The sequence below is a fragment of the Mastigoproctus giganteus genome, unplaced genomic scaffold (assembly GCF_048544385.1).
Source record: "Mastigoproctus giganteus isolate SK-2022 unplaced genomic scaffold, ASM4854438v1 scaffold_15, whole genome shotgun sequence".
NCBI lineage: Eukaryota > Metazoa > Arthropoda > Arachnida > Uropygi > Thelyphonidae > Mastigoproctus > Mastigoproctus giganteus.
Genome location: NW_028328292.1, coordinates 3,242,946 through 3,268,442, shown reverse-complemented (window position 1 = coordinate 3,268,442; position 25,497 = coordinate 3,242,946). Strand labels below are relative to the sequence as shown.

General features: G+C 40.3%; 1 protein-coding gene across 2 annotated transcripts in view; it reads right to left on the bottom strand.

The window, feature by feature from the left end:
* Nucleotides 1–25,497, bottom strand: part of LOC150074911 (cytoplasmic dynein 2 intermediate chain 1) — a 466,509-nt gene that overhangs the window by 133,085 nt on the left and 307,927 nt on the right. For both annotated transcript variants that reach the window (XM_090389329.1, XM_090389330.1), the window contains exon 19: nucleotides 6,233–6,413. In XM_090389329.1, coding sequence (XP_090245455.1) covers nucleotides 6,233–6,413 — 181 coding nt within the window. The remainder of the gene's footprint in view (nucleotides 1–6,232; nucleotides 6,414–25,497) is intronic.

Sequence of the window (25,497 nt, the reverse complement as noted above, 5' to 3'; positions counted from 1 at the left end):
GTAAGAGCACCCCTTTGTTCCCCTCACCAATCTTGTTGCCGTTCTTTGTACTCGTTCTAGCAACCCTACATCCTTCCTAAAATGAGGCTTTCAGACCTGTACACAGTACTCTAGGTGTGGCCTAACCATTGCCTTGTATAATGGGATTATCATCTCCCTGTCCCTGCTAGCAAAATTCCTATATATTATTGGCAAGACTCCATGACCTGCCCTGGCAGCCCATTTACACTGCTCAGCGAACTTCATATTTGGCTGCACAATTACCCCCAGGTCTTTTTCACTTTCCACTTCCCTGAGTGTAGTACCACACAGTTGGTACATTTCTCTATGGTTATCGCTACCCAAGCAAAAATTACCCACACCTGGTGCAGTCCCTTGGTGGACTCGGGAAATCCAGAACCTCAGAAGAGAAGTCATAAAGGCAAGAAAACAATTCCAAAGGGCAAGACGTATATGGCTGGAAGTGGAAGTAACAGCACTCAGACAAAGATACGCAGCAGTGAGAAACAGATACACTAAGTTAATACGAAAAAGTAAGCAGAAGGCCTGGGAGCAATTAGTCAGCACAACTGGAAATGCTGACCCCTGGGGGGGGTGGTGTACAAAGTCACTATGAATAAGCTCCCCATGAGTGAGGTCATGACCTCCACCTGCACTCCGCAGGGAACATTGGCCACCACCTGGGAACAGTCTATCATCAACATCCTCAATGTGATTTTCCAAAAAGCAGCACACCCGAAACTACCAGAACAACTGCAGATCTGCGATGGAAATGAAGCATATCACATAGACCAAATGGAACCACCTTTTGCCCTAGAAGAACTACAACAGGCAGCGCAACAAATAAGGAATAAAAAATGCCTAGGCCCAGATCTTCTGGAGCCGGAAATTATTAAAAAAGTAGTAGACATCTCTCCGCAGACTTTACTAAACCTCTTCAACATATGCCTGAAGACTGGAGTCTTTCCAACTGACTGGAAAATGGCCAACGTCAAATTAATTCTAAAAAATCCTATGAAGCCACCCGAACAACCTGAATCATACCGGCCAATTGCCCTGCTCCCAGTTGCTAGTAAACTCCTTGAAAAGATGCTTCACAAGCGACTCCTGGACCACTATGAAGCTGCAAATCTCGTGATGCCCACACAATTTGGGTTCAAACCTGGAAACTCAACAGTGGATGCTCTTGACAGCCTCCTAAGTTCGGCTGCTGCCTGTGATAGGAAGTACTTCTTGGTTATTTCGGTCGATTTTGGTGGGGCATTCGACACCATCTGGTGGTCGAGCGTCCTGGCCAGACTGTGGAAGGCCAAAACACCCATCAACCTTTACAAAATAATGAAGTCATATTTATCCCAGAGAAAAATACAAATAGTGACTCTGTACAAGAAACTGACCAGGCCTGTTTACAGGGACTGCCCCCAGGGCTCAGTACTGGGACCGCTCCTCTGGAGTATGGTATTGGATGAGTTTCTGGCCTTTGACCTAGGGGAAGTCCACTCATAGGCATTCGCAGATGCCCTGATACTGACTGTTGCCTCAAACAACCGACTTCAATTGGAAACCCAGGCAAATCGAGCAATTCAAATTCTACAAGACTGGATGAAGATCCATTTTCTTAAGATCTCACCAGGAAAAACCTACTCAATGCTACTGAAAGGAACATTAAAATCTCTGTAAAAGTAAAGTGCAGCCATTATCAACCCACTGCAGGATGGAAGCTTCCTCAACAATTCATGCTGAGGGAAGTAGAAAATACAACTATCAAACTACTCAGTGAGATGAAATACCTAGGAATCATACTGGACAGGAACCAATCTTTCAACCCACACTTGAAACATATCTGAGAGAAAATCAGGAGATATTCTGCCCTCATTGCAAGAATAGCTAAAAGGGATTAGGGACTCAAGAGGCACACCTTGGGACTGTATTACAAAACGACATTTATACCAGCCATAACTTACACGTCCCCTGTCTGGTTCCAGAAAGCAACTACTGCAGTTAACAGACGGACACTAGATTCCATCCAGCGGACAATACTCCTCTCTATTACATGGGCCTGCTGCACTGTGAGTACACATGCTCTGCAGGTTCTGGCGGGAGCACTCCCCCTTCACCTTGAGGTGGTGCGCTGTGCCATGGTGCAGCATCTTGCAAAAGGGCTTCCCTGCACCTTCCTGGGCCACTCCATTGACACTACAGGAAACCTGAAAAGAGAGAAAACAAAACTCGCCACCCACCTGCAGCAGGTCTGGCAGGATAGGTGGTCAGAATCCACAAAAGGGGAAATAATGAGGAAATTTCTGCCTAATGATGGAAGATTATACCCAAAAGCACCATCATGGTTTCACCCTGGACTGTACACTATGTATCTTTTAACAGGTCATGGGGCCCTAAACAGTTAGTAAACGATCCCCGCTGTGTCTGTGGGGAAGTGGAGACATGGTCTCACACAATGTACAACTGTGAAAACTATGAGGATCTCCGCTGCCTCCTGACGACAAAACTGACTTACTTCCCTCGCGACAGGGAATCAAACCTGTTGGACTCGCAAGAGGAGTATAAGGAGTTGACAAAATTCGCCCAGGGACTGTTCACCCGAAGGAGGACACTTATTGCTATCTATAGGGATCAAGAACAGGCACCATAACAAAACTAACCATCCTTGGACCCAACGAAACCGACTCTCACCCAGATACAAGACTTTCCTTTGGGACTGAACTAGCATAATAAAGGACTCGCAGGACCTGACCCAAGGTAGCAAAGGAACCCGCTCAAGATTAATACCACAGATGGACTCCAAACACCGGACTACATGGATGGGATTTATCCCACGAATGACCTTATAATTGGTCTGATCCCTGCTGGGATCAGACTGGGACAACCGGACAGATTGCACCTCTGCTGCCAAATGCTATTGGGTGATCTGAATAGGGTGCTCTAACCCTATTCACTTTTAATTACCAAACCCCTGGCAGGTGGGAGGAGACTTTTATTTTATTTTATTTTATTTTTCCTCCCTTCCCTGCCATGTTTTTTCCCCCCTTAGCCACACTCCCTTGCATGGCCCTTTGCCTCCACTCCCCGGGCAGGAGGAGGAGGTGACTTCTGGGCTCCTCCTCCCCTAGCCGCCCCTCTCTTCCCTCTGGTGGGGCATGAGCCTGCTCCACTGATTTGGGGTCATCTTCTCTATGGACCCCTTATTTCTGGCTTTTTCCCCCCCAGCCTTCAGTCTCCCCACCCCTCTCTCTCTCTCTCTCTCTCTCTCTCTCTCTCTCTTACTTATAATTACTAATGTCTGAACCATTGTTAAATTGCTTGAGCCCTACACCCAAAAACTTAACATTTATTTGCATAAATAGTACTTCTTTTGGCTGACCCATATCTATAACGTTTTTTTATTTGTTATTTTTATTTATTTATTACTATTATTATTTTATTTATTTTTTTTTATTTTTATTTATTACTATTATTATTTTATTTATTTATTACTATTATTATTTTATTTATTTGTTTTTTTTTTATTTTTATTTAATTGTTATTATTATTTTTTTAATTATTTTTTTTAAGGTCCTAGCCACTGAAATCTCAAGAAATTAGGTGGCAGGACCTGCCAGAGTAAATAACTATAATAGTGGTGTACCTGGTCTGCCTCCACGAGGCAGAGTGTGGACAACATTGGGTCCCATTAAGGGCCCAGTGGCTAAATGACCAGAGGAACAACGGTGCACAATACTACACATGTACAAAATCCACACACTTTTAAACCTCTGGCATTGACAGTGTTCTGTTTCACACCCACAATGTATAGCATGCAGAGATGGGGGGAAACCCCTGGTGCCGTTTGACACTAAACACACTCTGCACTCTACCCAAATGCAGTACTTTGCATTTGTCAATGTTAAACTTCAGTTGCCACTTCTCAGCCCATTTTCCCAACTTATCTAGATCCAGTTGGAGTAGCATACTGTTTTTACTGTTGTTAACAACCCTGCCAACCTTTGTATCATCTGCAAACTTGGACATTAAACCTGATATACCTTCATCAATATCATTGATATTGATGAAGGTATGTGTTTGATTTCAAAGGATTAACATAAAATGAAACTAGTCAAATAGTTTGAAAAATCAGAAAGTTGAGTGTAAGGGCAGCTAACTCTGTGCTACTTGACGTTAAAGAAATTGAGACAAACCAAACTCTGAAGGAAAGTTTATCGAACTACAGAAAAAAGGGGGGGGGGAGAGAGAGAGAGAGAGAGAGAGAGAGAGAGAATGTACCCATGGCAAACTGTCTACCAACCTATTTATTTTTCCTTTTCTGATTGGCAGATTCTACAAACTTAGGCCAACACTCCTCCCTTTCTGCAACAGAGGAGAGAAATGGTTGCATTTCTCACAGGTGAAATGAAGACTAGAAGCCTGCCACTGATCTGATAGTATTACCCAAGGAGAATATACAGGGCAAACAGACTGAATAAGTCAAAGGCAGAAATAGTGTGTATATATATATATATGCACAGTGTTTATAAATGGTGGGAACACTTTCAGTGATTTATTGCACAAAGATATCAAGGAGAAGGGAGGTAGGAACAAGTAAAGTAATAGTACCTCAATTTCCCTCGAATTACTCTAATGTAAATTACTCTCGAGGGAAATTGTGGTACTATTACTTTACTTGTTCTTACCTCCTTTCTCCTTATGTCAGCATAAGTTTTCATTTACGCATATATAAATTTAAATAAACACCACAACTCAAGTGAAAATTATGGTTGGCACTCATTTTCTGTATTATTTTCGGTATTATTTGTTTCAAACTATCTGTCGGGATAGCTGTTATCTTGCCTGTTAAATTTAAATTTAAACAGACAACCTTGCTAAGTACTAATGGGATATGAATGGTCCTCGAAAAAGTACCATTCAATGTATCCAATTATCAACAATTAGCCACACAATCATTACTTTATTTTATATTTTTATTTTACTCCTAATTATGTTTATTTCTAAGGTATAACAAAGCAAAAACAGCATAGGCTATCTTAGTATTTATAGTTCTTTTGGCCCAATGGCCCACCTAGTACTTTCATGCTAAAGTTTTAAACTTGGATATTGATATTTAACACATTGAATACTTATATGGTACCAATTACACTCTTACAGTAGTAATTAGATTACAGACTGATGTAATGTTTAATCTATAATTGATGGCATTAATCTGATCTGATTTTTTTTTTTTTTTTTGTTAGTTGTTGGCACATCAGCTTCTGTGACCATAATGCACCTCCCAAAGTTTTTGCATTTTATTATGATCCAAGCCTGAGGTGGGATTCGAACCCGCAATCTTTGGGTTGCCAGGCAGGCACTTTACCCACCTGGCTAGCCAGGTTGGCTGATCTGATATACCTTTTACATTCATTCCATTATTTTATAATGATATAACTTTTACATTCATTCTATTATTTCATAATAAATTAAATATATATATACATGCACACAGACCAAGTAAATTTGACTTCTTTTAGTTAAATGTTTCCTGGATAAGAAAGTGTTTTGCGTAGTTTAGTATGAACACCTCCCAGGAAGATGTTTGATTAAAATGGGCTGCGTGGCTTTCTGCATAATTTCTCAAATCATATTTAAAACATTAAAAATTATTGCAGATGTAAAAATGATCCAATTTTACATCTGCAATTTTTAGAACTTTATACACAAATAATTTATGCACATACACATATTTATACATTTTATACAGATATTCAAACAAAGTTGCATATGCTTTGTGCTAATTTTTTTTTAATCAATAGTTTTTTTTTTTTTTTTTTTCATTTTATTTTGCAATGAATGATTATGTGGGCTGATTTCTGTATGCAAAATTTAACCCTATATGGCCACATTTCGCTATCTGGTATTAATATGGGCCATAAAGAGTAAAGACAGTAGAGAAATACATACCACATTCCTTCCCTACTCAGAATTTAGCAGGCCATAAACATCAATTTTAATTTTTTTTTTCATGAAATTTTAAGAATCCTCTAACAAAAAAGTTCTACATTAATTTCTAGACCAAACAGCACAACCATATTAATTGCAAAATTATGACAACAATGCTTCACTCAAGTTTTAAATTTTGTTATACACTTATTTAATTAACATTAAACTATTACTTCAAAAATCCGATGTACGGCATATTTGTCTGACAAACTTATCATTAAAAAAACAATACAATTGCACTTACGGGACAATGATATTTGGCAAAAAGACTGTTGAACTCCGAATCAACATTAGTTTTCCCCATGGTGCTAAACCTAAGTCTCCTTCATAGCCACTAAGATCACTGTTTGCTGCTTCTACCACAACCCAAATATGCAACACTCCATCATCCTCAAGGCTAAGCACATGAAAAGATTCTCTAATATCTAAAGTAACAAAAATTACAGAAAACATTTTAATGGAATTTCACAATTTGCTAAAGGTTAGAACTATTTAGTTTCTCATGGCAGGGATAAATATAAAAATAACATAGGAAAATAAAATCCATATTTTTTTATTGAAATAATACATATTTCATTCACAATTTCAATGGGATCAAAATATGCCAATGAAGAAATGCAATGTGTAAGTTAATTCAGCATATGACAATTCAGTATACAGGTGACCCCCGCTTAATGCTGATAATTCGTTCCCAAAAAACAGAGCGCTAAGTGAGCTCCGTATTCCCATAATGTAACCTATGTATTTGTGAGTCGCGGTCTAGGATATTTTCTAATCAATAATAAACAGTAGTGAAAAGACGCACCAATGTTGGTCAAAATATGTAATATTAAAAATTTGTACATATAAAATATTTTCCATTAATATATGTATATAATTATGTGGTAAGTAACTACATTACGTATCAAAATTAAACTTAAAAGGCCAATTAAAATCATGAATTTATTAATCCGATGGCCCTGGGCTGTTGAGTTTCCGTATATCTGGTCGATTTTGGGTTGTAATTTTGCCTTCTTCCTAGTAAACTAAAAGGGGTTTTACTTTAAAATCCCATGCAGCATTACCACCCAACAATAAAGTCAACCGACCTTCGCCGCTTCAAAGCCTGGCATGCTTTTTTTATTCTTTCGATATGAAACTGCTTTTAGGCATTTGTTTCCAAAAAAGTCCTGTTTCATTGATGTTAAAAACTTGCGAGGAAGTATAACACCCCTCTTCAATAATTTTTAGAAGTTTTTTTTTGAAAGTTTCGGCTCCTTGATCTGCACTTGTGGCTTCTCCCTGGATTTTAAATCTATCGAACTAGTCCCTACTAGCTTTAAATGGTTCCACATTTTTTTTTTATGGTGAGCTTTCTTCAGATCATCATATAGGCTAATCGCTTTTTCTTTAATAATATTTAACTTAATGGAATTGTGCATTGGATATTATCTTCAATAAAATTATTTAGAAGTCTCTCTATATCAATTATAATAGCCGGCCTAGCTAGCCATTACCAATTTAGTTGCTTGCAGTGGAACAGCTGTCTTTCCCGCTCTAAAATTAATTCTTTATTTTTTATAATTGTTCTTACAGTTGAACTTTCCAGTCCTAAATTATTGAACACATCCACTTGTCATTGAACAGAATCGATTCGCTTCAAAACGTATAATTTACTTTTCAAATTCAGTCTTTTTCTTACCTTAATAAGCTTTGTACTGCATCCAGATGTTGCTTTTTAATTCTTATCTGCCATTATTAATCTCCGAAAATGTAACTGCATTGCATTAATTATGATACAATGTTCAAGTAAACTGTCCGTTATCTAACATTGTACCGAGTGATGACTAGACTTCGGATAAATGCATATAACACAAATATTACAAGCAATATACTTGATCATTTTTTAAAATGTTGATCTTGGAACTATGTAACAAGTCACCATACTGCAATTAAATTAGCGTGGGAAACTTTGCTATTCATTTTCAAGCTATCGACTACATCAGATGAAACATTTTCATTAATTAAACATGCCAAAATTCAATCTGTACGCTGGTAAAAAAGCGTTATAGTGAGTTGTGACAGTGTTGATATGGGTTATAATATAAGAACAGTGTTATAGCGAATGAGCGTACAGCAACCGCATTTTAACGAGGGCCTGCTGTATATGAAAATTCATGTATATGACATTTTAGTACATATGAAAAATTCATGAATACGACAATTCAGTATATATGAAAATTCATCTATATGACAATTTCGGTCTTTGAAAATTCAGCATGTGTGACAATTTGGTGAAAGACAAGTTGAAGTGTGCAATTCAGTGAATACTAAATTCAGTGTACTCTATTCCAGAATTAACATGTAATAACACTGATGTGCTATACTAAAAATACAATTTTAGCATTTCGTGAAATAAACTTATTTATCTTACTTATTTATTATACTTATCAACTAAGAAATACCGCTCCAGTCTTAGACCTAAATGGATGTCAGCTGAACTGATGAGACTTATGGCAAAGAAACAAAATGCATGGGATGCATATATATTATCAGGTGATACAGAAGCCTATAGATATAAACTAGTCTATAATCAAGTCACAAAGCAGGTTAAGCAAGCTAAGGTAGATTAAGAGAAGTCTCTGGAAAAGAATGCCAAAAAAAGGGCAAAGACTTCTTTATTTATTTCTTTATTTCTAAAGAAACAATGATTTCTTTATTAACAGTAGAAGGAAAGTGTTATATCACATTAGTCCACTTGATGCAGAGGCAGACTGGGTCAAAAATTATTACCAGGGAAAACTTGTAGCGGCCTCATACTAGTGTTTATAGCCAAAACAAAACCGGCCTCCATTAGCTTCTGGCCCACAGTCATTTCCCCGTAAGTCTTATGGCTGGTCCACCTCTGACTTGACGATGCTAACAAACTGAATAAGTATTTCGCATCAAAATTCATGCATGAGCAGTTTTTTAGAGAGGGAAATTCCAGAAGTTCATCAGACTCTATACTGCTCTAATTTGCACAGCAGTCTTTTTTGTTTGTTTGGTTTTAGGAGCATTAGCAACTAAGGCCATATTGCTCCGGGGATATGTGGTAGTCATTCTCAGACCTTTCCGCATTTAGTGGTCACGGGCTTGAACCCCGGTTTAATCAAGAAGCGTGTGCTACGTACTGCTGCTCCTGCCCACCTGGCTATGGAGGCACCATCTTTTTTGTATAACAGTATCAAACACTTAACTGAAATCTAAGTATATGATACTTGGTTTCCCTGGTAATAATTTTTGACCCAGTCTGCCTCTGCATCAAGTGGACTAATGTGATACAACACCTTCCTTCTACTGTTAATATAAATAAAGAAGTCTTTGCTCTTTTCTTGGCATTCTTTGCTAGAGACTTCTCTTAATCTGCCTTAGCTTGCCTAACCTGCTTTGTGACTTGATTATAGAACATGATTTTCTGAAAACTGAAAGGAAAGTGAAAGGGAAATCATTGATGCTTAATATAAAAAAGGTGGATGGGATCTATTGAATTATATTAAGAGAGGTAGTGAAGGAGGTATGCAAACCATTAGCCATAATTATGACAGCATCTTTGGATTCAGGAGAGGCCCCTATGGATTGGAGATATGCAAGGGTGGCCCCAATTCATCACAAAGGGGAATCAAAAGGTGACATGAGGAATTACAGACCTGTTAGTTTAACTTCTGTTACAGGGAAAATAATGGAGTCTCCAGTTTAAAAAATAATGCAGGACCATCTACACAGGAATGCAATTACAGTGCAGTCAAAACATAGATTTTTTTAAGGGACAATCTTGTCTGACCAATCTGATTGGATTCTATGATGCAGTAACAAAGGAAGCGGATGCAAAAAATAATTTTGATATCATGTACTTAGATTTCAGTTAAGCGTTTGATACTGTTGCACAAAAAAGACTGCTGTGCAAATTGGAGCGGTCTAGCATTATGGGTAAGTTACTGCTCTGGATAAAGAGGCGGTTGAGTGGGAGAAGAAAGAGAGTGGTTATTATGGACACTGATCTTCATGGACTAATGTTATTAGTGGTGTCTGTCAAGGTTAAGTGCTGAGCTCATTGTTGCTTTCAATATTTATTAATGAAATTGATGAACGTATACCAGTTGACAAACTCTATTTCCCTGTATAGCTGTTTGGTATACTCATCACAATCATTAGACCTATATCACACTCCTCTCAATTCCCAATTTTGTTTAACAGGGCTTATATCACACTAAACTCACTCAACATTGCACTCATCACCCATGTAAACTGGATGCACTACCTTAGATTTAATAAGCTTCATAACTAAGAGCATAACCCCCTCCACCTCTCCTGTCATGTCTGTCCTTCCTGTATATATTGTACTTTCCATTTTCAAATTCAGTATCACCTATGTCTAAGTTTGGATATAATAAAAATTTTTATAGGGTAGTTAATGACAGTAATTAGGGTAAGCTGCTGCAAATCTAAAAAAATTAGCATTATGTTAGTAGAGGCATATGATGCAAGAAAGCAAGCTTATACAGCATCAGCCAAAAAAAAAAAAAAAAAAAACACCCTTTCCATGTCACCCATCCATTCACTCCAAAAGTTTATATCCACTTCTTCCTTGAATTTATTTAAGCTATCAACTTCCATAACAACAGATGGAAGTTTGTTCCAGCAATCAACTACCCACTGGCTAAAGGCAAATTTCTGCATATCTATTCGACAACTGTTTTTCTCAATTTCAGTTTACACCCCCTCAGGTTTGTAATCTGAGCAAGAGGAAGAATCCCAACAGTATTGAGCCTGCTCAATCCATTCAAGACCATATACACCTCAATCAAATCACCTCACAGGTGCCTACTCTCCAGGTGCTGCAAATTTACAGGACTTAAGCCTTCCTTCGTATGAGCACCCTTTGGTTCTCTCACCAGTCTTGTTGCCCTTCTCGGTACTCGTTCTAGCAACTCTACATCCTTCATAGATGAGGACTCCAGACCTGTACGCAGTATTCAAGGTGTGGCCTGACCACTGCCTTATACAAAGGAATAATCACCTCCTTATCCCTGCTAGGAAAATTCCTGTACATCATTGACAAGATCCCATGACCTGCTCTGGTAGCCTGCCTGCACTGCTCAGAAAACTTCATATCTGACTGCACAATTACCAATAGGTCTCTTTCATTCTCCACTACCCTGAGTGTAACACCACACAGTTGGTACATTTCTCTTTTACTGCTACCCACATGCAGTACTTTGCATTTGTCAATGTTAGATATCAATTCCCACATTTCAACCCAACTGCCCAACTTTTCTAGATCCTGCTGCAGTTGCATACTGTCATTAACAACCCTGCCAACCTTTGTATCATCTGCAAACTTCGACATTAAGCCTGATATACCTTCATGAATATCATTGATAACTACAAAAAACAACAATGAACCCAACACTGAACCCTGGGGACTCCACTAATAACATTAGTCCACAAAGAGCAGTGTCCATTGATTACCACTCTGTCTTCTCCCATTCAACCCATCCTTTTATCCATTGTAGCACATGTCCTTAATGCGATCTACTCCAATTTGTACAGCAGTCTTCCATGTGCAACAGTATCAAAAGCTTTCCTGAAATCCAAGTATATGATATCAAAATTATTTTTTTGCATCCAGTTCCTTTGCGACCACATCATAGTATCCAATCAAATTGGTCAGACAAGACTTCCCCTTAACAAACCCATGCTGTGTCTGAATTATTACTGCAGTCTTGTCTAAATGATTCTGCAATGCTTCTTTAACCAGTAATTCCATTATTTTCCCCCAAACAGAAGTGAAACTAACAGGTCTGTAATTACTCATGTCACCCTTTGATCCCCTTTGTGAATTGGAGATACATTTGCACATCTCCAGTTCGTGGGGGTCCTTCCCTGAGTCCAATGATGCTCTCATAATTATGGCTAAAGGTTTGGCTTACTTCCTTTGCTGCCTTCTTTAATATAACTGGATATATTCTTGGATATATAACTTCTTGCATCAGATGCCCCTACTAATAATAAAAATAACAAAAAAATCGCCACGAAACCCGAGGCACATGTAACCATTATGTACCAGGTCCATAATGAGTTGCTGCTGCTCTACTCTGAGACTGACAATGTCACAGTGGCAGCTGTTAAAAATGTCTTTACTGCAGGAACTCATTATGAAACTGATACAGTACAATAAAATATTATGAAATTGATACAGTAAAAGAAATAAAAAAATAATTTCAGTACAATGAAATAATTCGTATAAAATATATTATAATAACACTAAAATTATTAGTCTATGGTAACTGAAATAAGATATATAATTTTGACACTCAAATGATTTTAATTCCCAAGTGAATACTCCATCGATTGTCATTCCATTATGTGTAGTATTTACGAAAGTATTTGACTTAATATCTAAATTGAAGACATCTTTCATAAATTTACAAAACTTCTTTCCAGCCTCAGAATTTAATTCTAGATTGAAATCACTAGCGAGAACTATAGGTATATGATCCAGTGGCTCTTCCGATAATGTTGTACCTTCAATGGAATACAGCATCAAATTCTTGTTTATGAATTTTTGAATTATATTTGAATTATATCTATTGACATCCCTGGAGTGATGTATATGGCAACGATGAAAATAGATTCACTATTGAATTTGCATAAAGATCCACAAATGTCTCCAATTTCATCTGATACCACTGTCGCATTGCTGCTATTATGTTGTGCAAAGATATGTGGTGTACTGATGACAGTTGAACCTTCACGTTGATATATCGCAACACCACCACCACCACCACCACTACTAACTTTTATCGGACCTTTTAAATTGTGTCACACATTAGAATGGTTTAAGTAATATATGTTCATCATTATCCAACCACGTTTCACTTAATATCAATATTTTGGATTGCTGTAAGACTGTGTCGATTTCGATATCTCACACATGGGCCCGTAAACTTTGTACATTCATTGACAATATAGATATACCACTTTGTATGAAATCTTGCAGTTCATCCTGCAGAGACAGTAGCTTATTATTTTTCAAGCGATCTAGTTCAGCACGAAGTTCTATATTGCTAGTAGCTTTGCCGTGGTGAAATCGTCATGGGGGTTTATAATATATAAACCTTGCAATGATGTCACTCGAGATAACACCACATATACAAGTTGCTGTTGATGATCTTTCTCATAATTATATACAACTTTGTCGAAGGTCCCTCCTTGAGATTTATGTACAGCAGATACTAAAAGAAATTGTGTATGTCTACATCTTAATTTCCTATTGTTCTTGAATGGAATCGTAGTTGATTGTTTTATAATTTGTACGGATTAACTATGTAAATGTTTATCTTTTGCATATTGTTTATAACGAGATTGAAGATTATATCCTATTTTTGACTCAGGAAATTTCATCCATACTCGTTTAACTGTTTCCTTGTCCTCAAATTTGAAATATACTAAAGTACCAATTGCACCGTTTACCAATCCATCGATCACGATGGTTATATCTGTAGTAATCATGTACGGTTTTTCTTTCAGTAATGGTAATATGTATGGAAGTCCTGCAGTTTCAGTCACTGACATTTTATGAATTTTATTTCGCATACTTGTTCTTCTGAATGATATCCCTGGTATAAATCTTGTGCAACCACTTCATGGGTTTCATCTGCAAATAAAGCATTTGTATTATAGGCATTTACATCACTATTTTTTAAAAATAGTCAAATCCTTTGCGGACATAAATTAGTAGCATCTTCTTTGGTAACAGATATCGACTCTATAATTTTAAGTTCATCTGGTAATAATGCTTCTCTGTTGCTTATTTTTGTAAGAATTTTAGAAAATGTACTATCAAACTGTTGAACAACTTGTACTAATTCATGAAATTGTAGTGAATGCCATTCTGGAGCAATCAATTGAGTTCATCAGGCATTTATATATAGGTGTAGCATGCACTGGAGGCAACTGCCATATATTCATACATCCAAATGGTATTTCATGAACACCAGTTATCTGCTTTAAACACATATCTATAATCGATAATAGTTCTGGCACTAATCATACTAACTTTATGGATTATAATAGTACGTACATGTTGAAATGCAGTTCTATATTGTTGAAGAATTTCATTCTAAGATGAAGATTATTTGATAGACATATATGGAAAGCAGAATGCATTATTGTACAATTGATTGCCACAGCGGCGTTGCCTGTGGAGGCACAAGAAACATATGCATTGTGAACATGTGATACTTTACAAAAGCGATTATACGTTTCCATCGATAATTTAAGAGTACGTCTTTCCACAGCCAGCAGGTCCAGTGAGAAATACTTGTATCAGTTCATGTATCTGATTATCAATTTGACGATAGATAGCTTCAAGTAATAATGCATGTTGTTCTTTATTAGTACTACTCATCAAACAACAGTATTCTTCAGATGGTAAGACATTCTCTCGCTTCCTAACAACAGATGATAATTTATCCATCATTGCCATTCTCATCTCCTCATCAATAGTTTTCTTTTCGGTAAAGAAATTATCATCAATTTCTTTTGATTTAAGAAATTCTTTGTTTTTTTCCCACCGCCAGTCCATTTTCATCAAGTTCAATACAAAGTTGCCTACAAATTACTAGCATCTTTTCGACATCAATATCAGATTCGAACTCTTTTTGGCTAAGGTAAAGAAAGCCAACAATGAGAACGATGAGAAACATCAGATAACTTACAAGGAAAATTAGTTTCCCGACACTGAACTCTAGCACTCAGTAAACAGACGGTAGGTGTTATCGGTCTGGAGCCGAAATCGAGAAGGATATATTGATTGACAGGTAGGAGATCGATAATGATGACCAAGAGGCACCAACACCACCAGAAGTCGCCCATTGAGAGACTGACCATAGCCTGTAAAGGAGGAGAGGATTGACTGACCTCTTTGAACATGAGACGGTGATTAAGAACCTGCAGGATTACTTCCAGGAAAACACAGCACCAAACTGTGGCTCCCTTACTGTTAAGTAAGGGGGAGCCACACTCACACAGACAGAAGAAACAAAGACAGAAAGATTGGCAAAGAAAACACTCCATAAGATGGCTTCCAATGCTTGGCTCAAGAATGGAAGGCTCTTCCCTGACATGAAAGATTCATGCTCACCATCCAAGATCACAACAGCAGGAACTACAAGAAATACATCACCAAGGACACTGAGTATCCGAGTATGGCCGCCGTCTAGTGTGGACGCACGTTCTCCGCGCTCCTGGATCTTGTTCACTAATATGTGGTAACAGTGTCTACTAGTTTTTGAAAAGTTTACTCCTTAGTATAACTACTACAGTGGATCTCAGGGTGAGAAACTTTTGATTATTTAACGGGAACTTTGCAGATTATTTGCGTTTTTTATCTATATCCTTTGTTGCCAGACCGTACTGGTCACCATGCGGCTGACAGCAGGGCTATAGAGAGGCACCAATTATACTGTGGTTGCTACGCAAATACCCTGCACTAGACTTGGGAGGAATGTGTAGCACTCCCCTCCGGCGCAGGGATTAGTGAATTATCTACCCCCTTCAGCTGTGACCTTGATTGGGGACGGCAATTCCACCTGTGAAACCTTGAACTGTGATAACGTCCAATATCTTCAAACTATGTTAGGGAACAATTTTCGGTGAAATCATGATTTCAGTGACCCCCCCCCAATAGACTTACCATGGACAGCTTTTACTTTCGTTCCTGCTTGTATAGTGGAAAAACAGACTTTACCATAAGCTTCTGCGGCTGCGAAAACGCTAGAAGAAAGTAGCACAGGTTCTCCAAGGCTATCTTACGGCTGTGCGTCCCCCCCCTCACGTGACAGTGGGGGATAGCCCAATTCGACATCCGTGCACTATCTGGCTTCAAATTTAGCCACAAACCTGTGGTTGGCACCAAACTTCGTCATTCCTCAACCTCTATCAAACTGTGCAGCAATAATCTGTTATCCGAATATTCCCGATAAACCGATATTTCCAACTAATCTGAGAATATGGATACACCCAGTACAAATCCCACTGAATTGATTTGTTCATCGAGCGCTCAACAAACCACTGATAATACAAAAAGTGACCAACCTGACATTGAAATCACGGATAATTTTGAGGATGTCCAGCTGACACCGGTATCCAAAAAGAAACATAGAAAACGGGTAGTTCCCCAATCGGACAGGGAAACCCGCTCGCAAAGTGAGCCTCAAGAGCCCCAGGGATCCCAGGGCCCCATACAAGACAACCGCGAAAAGACGACAAAACAACAAGAGTCGACTAACATCGACCCAACTCTTCCAGAGGGCACCGTTAATGAGCAGGTATTGGCCCTGCGAGTTGAACTAGAAAATAAACTAAAAGAGTCTTCCAGCCGCATTACCTCAACCCTTCGGGGAGAGATTGTTGGTATCTGGGCAAAGCTTGAAACCATCCTGCGCAACGTTCACCTTGCTTCTGAGAGGAATGAGGCCAAACTCGAGGCATACCTCGAATGTAGGGGCACACAAATGCTACAGCGCGCCCCAACTTTTGCTGATGCGCTGAGGAACACAAAGCCAAATACGAGAACGGACCCGCCACCAAAAAGAAAGACATTACTACCAACACCACACCTGGTAGTTCTCAAGCCGGCCACAGCCAATGCACCAAAAACAAGCGAGGAGATTAAGAAGACTGTAATCGCTTCCCTTACTGATGACCTGAGAAACACTAAAATAAAATCCATTCGAAAGACCCGAAATACTGGCATCATCATAGAAACTGACTCGAAGGACGACGCTGATATGATATTAACAAATGCTAAGATACCTACTCTGGGCCTTCTAGCTGAGCCCCCAAGGAAAAAGGCACCCTCAATAGTAATTTATGACATCGACAAGGGCCTGGACCCCAACAACATACGAGATGAATTGTACAGGCGCAACCTCCAACATGCACTCCCAAAAGAGAACCCAGCTAACCTAATAAAGCCAAAGTACCAAACAAAGTCTAGAAGTGGCACTTCCTTCAACTGGGTTGTAGAACTGGCACCAACAGCCTGGCACATACTGACCCACCACAATCGAGTGTACATAAATTGGGACTCTCACCGCTACAAGGAGCATGTAGCTGTCCCAAAATGCTTCAGATGCTGTCGTTTCGGTCACACGACCCACACGTGCACCGAGACAGAACAGACCTGTGGTCACTGTGCCGATAAAGGCCACAGCTATGAAACCTGCCCGAACAAGGCCAATGAACCAATCTGTGCTAACTGTAAAAGCCAGAAACTACCTCATGCCCACTCACTTCGGGATAATAAATGCCCTGTCTACATCAAGGCCAAGAGCACGCTCCAACAACGAATAAATTATGGGGACACTGCATAAACAGTATAACAGCAACAAGATAAAATTCCTGCAAATAAACGCGCAGCGGGCAAAGGCCGTTGTGGCACAACTCCGACAGAAGACAGATGAGGAAAACATCGATATTCTCTTAATACAAGAACCCTACACTCATTCAAACAAAATAAGGGGATACCCTTTGTCCTACAAAATTGTCCAGGCTCCTGGTGTGACACCCTGGGCGGCGATCGCTGTGAGGAATCCTCACTTGACTGTGATGCAGATATCTCATCTCTGTTCTCCATGGGCCGCCTGTGCCCACATCATCTCCTCTCTGGGCGACTTCTATGCCGTTTCTCTGTACTGCAGGCCGGGAGAGGACATTCTACCTGCAGTCCAGTACCTACAACATGTCTTAACAGAACTGGCGGGTGCAAAGATTGTCATTTGTGCTGACGTAAATTGCCGCTCTGCCCTCTGGCACAGTGAGACCCCAGGGCGTAGAAGTGCTGCAAATGGACAGCGGTTGGAGGAGTTCCTGGCCAATAGTGGTCTGGAAGTCATAAATAGGCCCAACAGCCTGCCGACGTTTTCCAGCTCACTTTGGGAATCTACGATTGACGTGACTCTCTCCACTAGGTCCTTTGCTAGATTTCTGTCGGATTGGACCGTACAGGAGGGCTGGTCCACCTCAGACCATCGGGCCATAACTTTCAACATGTACGGATCGATTACTCAGTCCACAATTATCAGACAGAAGCAACACAGATACGCTTTGAACAAAGCTGACTGGAACCTGTTTAAAGAAACACTCATCAATGGGATATTGCACTTACAAACCGAGAATGTGCAAGTTCAGCATCCAGACTCCCATTAGCGCAAGGTCACGGACATAATTACGAACGCTGCAAACACAGCAATAAAACGGAAAAATCCCATCCCTGGAGCAGTCCCCTGGTGGTCAGGAGAGCTTCAGGCCCTCAGACGTGAAGTAAACCAAAAGAGGCGTGCATTCCAACGAGCCAGGCGATCCTGGCCCCCTGCAGAAATTGAATACCTCCGGCAGGAGTACAGAGAAACTCGAAACGCCTACAACGCGATGATCAGGCAGCGTAAAAGACTGTCCTGGGAGCACCTGGTATCAACAGTTGGTAACTCTGACCCCTGGGGTGTCGTGTTCAAGGTAACAACAAACAAACTGCCAAGGGGAGAAGTTATTCGCTCCACAATCACCCCACAAGGCCACATGACCTCCACCTGGCAGCATTCAATTTCAAACATACTTGATTACTCTTTCAAACAGCCACCAGATGACAACTCACCAGAACAACAGCAGCTTTGCCTCGAAAATAACAACTATAACTCAACACTCGTGGAAGAGCCTTTCAACGTCGAGAATCTCTCTATGGCCATTGGGAGACTGAGAAATAACAAGTCACCAGGCCTGGACATGCTCGAGCCCGAAATAATTAAAAAAGTTGCTGAATTCGCTCCAGAAACCCTGCTAAACCTCTTCAACCATTGCCTGCTAAAGGGATGGTTCCCAACTGATTGGAAAACTGCGTCCATTTGGTTCATACTCAAAAATCCAACTAAACCGTATGATCGCCCTGACTCGTACAGGCCTATTGCTCTCCTTCCTGTGCTGAGTAAAGTTTTTGAGCAGCTCCTTAGACGGAGACTGGAAAACCATTACAATACTGCACAGCTACCAGCACGAAATCAATTTGGATTCAAACCGGGCATGTCTACGGTCGATGCGCTGGAGGCCATTACAAATGCTGCCAGGAACTGCACCCAGAAGTACCTCCTTGTCATCTCGATCGACTTTGCTGGGGCGTTCGACACCTTATGGTGGCCTAGCATCCTCGGACGGCTGAGACGCGCTGAGCTCCCAGGAAATCTCTACAACTGCATTGCCAACTATCTCAGTGACAGGAGCATTGTGGTTCAGGCTCCCTTCTCCAGCGTGGAACGTCATGTCCACCGAGGTTGCCCTCAGGGCTCTGTCCTGGGCCCCCTTTTCTGGAACTCTGTACTCGACGAGCTTCTCAGTACTGACTTAGGCGATGTCCAGACCTTCGCATATGCTGATGATCTCTCCCTGATCCTGGCAGGGGACTCCAGGGCTCAGCTTGAAGTATCTGCCAACAGAGCTCTTACCACCCTTCAAGCGTGGGTCCGGAAAAACCATCTGACCATCTCATCCACAAAAACTCAATCCATTCTCCTGAAGGGCTATCTTGATCCGCAGAGGCCGCCTCAAATCAAGATACATGGCACAACCATCAAGCTTGTTACTCAGCTGAAACTCCTTGGCATTATCATCGACAGCAAACTAACATTTCTCCCACATCTCAACTATCTACAAAAGAAAATTAGAAATTACATTGCACTGGTTGCCAGGGTTACCCGCCGAGATTGGGGGCTCAAAAAATGCACTCTAGCCTTACTGTATAAAGCCATATTCATACCAGCTATCACCTACGGTTCTGGCATATGGTTCACCAAAGCCTCCACTGTGGTAGGACGAAGAAAGCTGAACATCATTCAACGGCCAATTCTCCTTACGATAACCAGAGCATGTTGCACCTCCAGCACGCACGCCCTACAAGTCCTCGCCGGTGTACTGCCCCTAGACCTTGAGGTGGCCCATGTGGGGATGATGTATCAACTCAGCAGAGGAAAGTCTACCACCTTTATTGATTTTACCACGGATCCTGCTAACACCTATTCCAGCGAAAAAAGCAGACTCCTAACCTACTTACAACAGACCTGGCAAGCCAGATGGTCTGAATCCACCAAAGGGGCCATCACCCGCAAATTTATACCAGACATATGCAAAGTATATCCCAAATCACCATCCTGGTTCTCCCCAGGCCTTCTAACCACGTACCTCCTAACAGGGCATGGTGCCTTTCGCAGCAAACTGAACCTTCTTGGACTTTCCGACAGCCCCCTTTGCACCTGTGGTGCCCAGGAAACCTGGGACCACTTGATGCATGACTGCCTACTATATGATGACCTCAGATCTTCTCTCATCACACAAATTCATTTCATCCCGAGAGATCAGGAGCAACATCTCCTGGAAGACCACCATACCTATACAGCCTTTTCAAACTTTGCTCAGGGCCTCTTCACGAGGCGGAAAACCCTACCACAACCACAGAATCAGACCCAACCAGACAATGAAACGGCCTAAACAGCCATGTGTTAAGACCACTACTTGCTTCAGCACACTGCAATCCCCGTGAAGACTTTCAACCTGCACAATAATTGTGCCTTTACAATGTAGTCTCAACATCACCTTCATCTACCATGACTGCCGCTCCGGCTTCGCCTCCCACCAAGTTGACTCACCACTGAAATGACTCTACTATCTGGACGGGACTTCTTTGTCCCAGGATTGACACTACTCGGATTTGATCCTCTCTGATTGACTCTACCAAATACATCTTCATGCAGCTCACTACTGAAATGACTTCACCACCCGGCCGGGACCTGTCTGTCCCAGGACTGCACTACTCGAATCTTACCTTCTCGGACTGGACTCTGCCAACTATGACTTCACGCAGCATTGCTGCCAATGCCACGTGGCAATCCTGAACCCGTGCTCCCTTGCGCGGCCCTGTTTCTCCCCTGTCCTGGCGGGGAGGAGGTGAAGGTCCCCTTGTCTCCTCCCCGCCACCCCCCCTTTCCTTCTGGTGTGGCATGGGCCTGCCTCACTGATTTTGGGGTCATCTACTCTATCGACCCTATACTTCTGTCTCTCACCCCCCCAGCCTTTAGTCTCCCCTCCCCCTCTAGCTTTCCAACTAGCGTTCATCCCATGTCAAAATTATCCTAGCCCTACACCCAAAATTCTTAATTCCACACTGTATAACTTAAAACTCCTTGGCCTGACCCAACCTCTAGCGCACCCCCCATTTTTTTTTTTTTTTTTTTTTTTTGGTCCTAGCCACTGAAATCCCAGGAAATTAGGTGGCAGGACCTGCCAGAGTACTTATTTAAAAATACTGGTGTACCTGGCTTGCCTCCACGGGGCTAAGTGTGGGCAACGTTGGGCCTCAGTAGGGGTCCAGCGGCTAAATAGCCAGATGAACAACGGTACACGACACTACATCCAACAATATCCATACACTTTTAAATCTCTGGCCTTTACAGTGTTCTGTAACACGCGACAATGTAGACTACACGGAGATGGGGGTAACCCCTGGTGCCGTTAGACCCTAAACACACTTTACACACTTTACACACCAAGGACACTGGAACAACAAATGACCATATGGATGATGCCATCTGGCCCAAGAAACAATCCGGCACATCACCAAAGGATGCACGGTGATCACCCACACTAGCAGACACAACCAGGTAGCTAGGAGAATACATCAGAAGCTAACGCACAAATACCAGCCGATCTAAGAAAGTTTATCGTATTAGAAGTATGAGCCTCAGGCCATACTAGAGATCTCTACTCACAGGCTATAATGGGACCATGCCATCATAAGAGACTACATGATCCCGCACAACAGAACAGACATAACCTCATTGACAAGGAGGAAATGGTTACCTACCTGATTGAAACAGCAGTGCCCAATACTAGCAACCTCCGGAAAACATACAAGAAAAGTATCAGGAAATACTCAGACCTCAGACAGAAAATCAAAAATATGTGGCACATAGAACAAGAGCTTCCTTAAGAATCTAGCAAAAATAGGCCACTCAGAGAACACTTACATGGAACTCCAGAAATTCAAAACCCTGAACACCTGTAGGATAGTAAGAGAGTTCCTTGACCAACAGTAACAATAATAATAATAGTAACTGGTCACAACCAACCATCCCATGCACTTGGTACCAGTACTTGTCAGGGGGCAGAAAACATTCTTTAAAGTAGAAAAAGTTTTTAATAATAATAATAATATTATTATAATTATTAAGGGAACTGTGCAATTTTTGGATGTGAATGGGAAAAAGCAATTTGATAACAGACAATTATAACTATTACATTGAATAGAATTTACAAATATAAAATTAGCATTATGAAAATAATTCTTGACAGTTTTAACAAATTTTATAAAAACTAGAGTAAACATTCAGAAAAAAAAATCCTTATATGTATCCTATACTAGCAAGAGTTAGGAGGTACATTTCCCCAAAAATAATTTCTTTTAATTGTTTGTGTTGTGGTTCTTCCAAGTTTTCCTGCACATATGGTTCCTAACAGATTAGCATTAGTAGAAGCATATGATGCAAGAAAGCAAGCTTATTCAGCATCAACCAAAAAAAAAAAACAAAAAAACACACCCCTCCCATTTCATCCCTCTGTTCGTTCCAAATACCTGTCCAACTCAGTCTTAAATTTATTTAGGCTATCAACTTCCACAACAAAGGATGGAAGTCTATTCCACCAACCAACTAACCGCTGGCTAAAGGCAAACTTCCACACATCTATCCTACATCTGTCTTTCCTCAATTTGAATTTATGCCCTCTCAGGTGATTATTCTGAGCAAGAGGAAAAATCCCATCAGCATTGAGCATGCTCAAACCATTCAACGCTTTATACACCTCAATCAGATCACCTCGCAGGTGCCTAGTCTCCAGACACTGTAATTTACAAAACTTAAGCCTTTCTTTGTAAGATCCTTCCTTTGTTCCATTCACTAATCTCGTTGCCCTTCTTCGTACTCATTCCAACATCTCTACATCCTTCTTAAAATGAGGCCTCCAGACCTGTATACAGTGCTCAAGGTGTAGCCTGACCATTGCCTTATACAAGGGGATAATTACCTGAATTACAATTTTCTGAATCAACAAGTTCAGTGAGAGAAAGCAATACTCTTTATCTGATTAATTACCAGCAGTGACTCTTCATACATTAACAATGTCCAGATGCAGGAACTACAATGTAGCAGTGATCATTATGTACTAATGTGGAATTTTCTTAAAGATAAAACTGCTGTAAATAGTAAAGAGAAGGTATTTTTGCTTTCATAAAGGTGACTGCAATGGACTCGCAGAGTATTTAAATTCTTTTCAGTGGGACTAATTGATGATGTTACCAACTGGAAATTCTAAATGGGATGCATTTGGGTAAGTAACCATATGAGCCAATACACTTTCATATCAACTAAGAGATACTGTTCAAGGTTGGACCTAAATAAATATTAGATTTAACTGATGAGACTAGTAGCAGAGGGGAAAAAATGCAAGGGATAATTATTAATTATTAGGGAACACAGAAATTTACAGCAAGTATCAATTAGTCTGCTTTGTTTGTTTTGTTTTGTTTGGTTTTTAGGAGCATTAGCAACTAAGGCCATATTGCTCCAGGAAATGCGGTGGTCATTCCCTGACCTTTCCGCATCTTCCGTATTTGGTGGTGACGGGCTCGAACCCCCGTCTAATCAAGAAGCGTGTGCTACGCACTGCTGCTCCTTCCCACCTGGCTACAGAGGCGCTCAATTAGTCTGCAATCAAGTTAATAGGGGATTAGGCAAGGGAAGGCAGATTATGAGAAGCTATTATCATGTTAAAGAATACAAAAAACGTAGAAAAATTCTGTGCTTATGTTAATAACAGAGGAAAAGGAATAAACCACATTGGCCCACTGGATATGAATGGCATATATATATTTTATTATTATTATTAGCTGTATGGTGCAAGGAAGCCTGAGGTTTTATGCTGCACCAGCCAAAAACAAAAATTTCTGAATTACCCTGAGAGAGAGAGAGAGAGAGAGAGAGAGAGAGAGAGAGAGAGAGAGAGAGAGAACAAGAGTCAGAAGTAGAAGGGAATCACCAAGAAAGAAAAGAATGATGATATCCAGCTCAATACCTCCTTGTACTGATGATCCTGTTCAGATTGCTGACAAACTGAATAAGTATTTTGCATCTATATTCATGGATGAAAAAGTTTTTAAAGATAACAATACCATAAATATAACAAGTCAGAACTGGGATTTAAATGAGTTTTTTCTCTTCCATTTAAAAGAAAATGGAAGAGAAATTGTTGAAGCTAAAAGTAAAAGTAAAAGTAAATAAGGGAACAGGGCTGATTAGGATCTATCCTATTATATGAAAAGAAGCAGCATATGAGGTAAGTAAATCTTTAGCCATAATTTTGAGAGTTCCATGAATTCAAAATAGATCCCTATAGACTGGAGATGTGCAAATGTCTAGCCTATTCACAAAGGGAATCAAAGGGTGAAGTGAATAATTAGAGACTTGTAAGCTTCACTTTTGTTCCAGAGAAAATAACAGAGTAAGTGGTTCAAGAAATAATGTAGGACCATCTTGAAAGGTCTTGTAGTTCTTTTGCAATCACAAGAAGGATTTGTTAAAGGGAGATCTTGTCTGACCAATTTTACTGGCTATTATGACACAATAAGAAAGAAGTGGATTCAAAAATAAATAAATAATAATAATAATTTTGATATTATAAACTTAGATATCAGAAGAGATTTTGATACTGATTCATTCACGTGAAAGACTGCTGTACTTTTTTTTTTTTTTAAATGAAAACCTCAAACACAAAAGGCATTAGAACCTATATTACTTAATAGTGTGTGCGCGGGTTGAAGGTCGAGAAGATGAAAGAAAATACTTGGTAACATGAGACTTGAATTTTTGTAGACTGTAATTTTCAGAAAATATGTGAAGGGAGGTCGTTCCAGAAAATGAAGCTGAAAGGATGAATGAGGAAGAAGAAAGGTTGGTTCTATGAGTTTGATATTGGAAAGTAAGTGGATGTTGACTGATTTCAGCACGTGTTCAGACCGGTTTGGGGGAGAGAGAGAGGGTAGGGGGAATTACAGAAGCCAATTCAGAAGAACAGTACCCTGTGGAAGTATCCATAGAAAAGGCATGCAACAGAAACATAATGGCTATGAGACGGGGGTTTTTTTTTTTTTTTTTGATTTGGTAGTTGTTGGCACATCGGCTTCTGTGGCCATATTGCACCTCCCAAGGTTTTTGCAGTACTTTGATCCAAGCCCGAGGCGGGAATCGAACCGGCGACCTTTGGGTTGCCGGGCAGGTACTTTACCCACTCGGCTAGCCCGGTCGGCATGAGACGGGGAGAGGAGAGACTTTGTAAGAGATGGGTCATTAATTAACATAACTGCCCTCTTTTGAATGGAGTCTAGACACC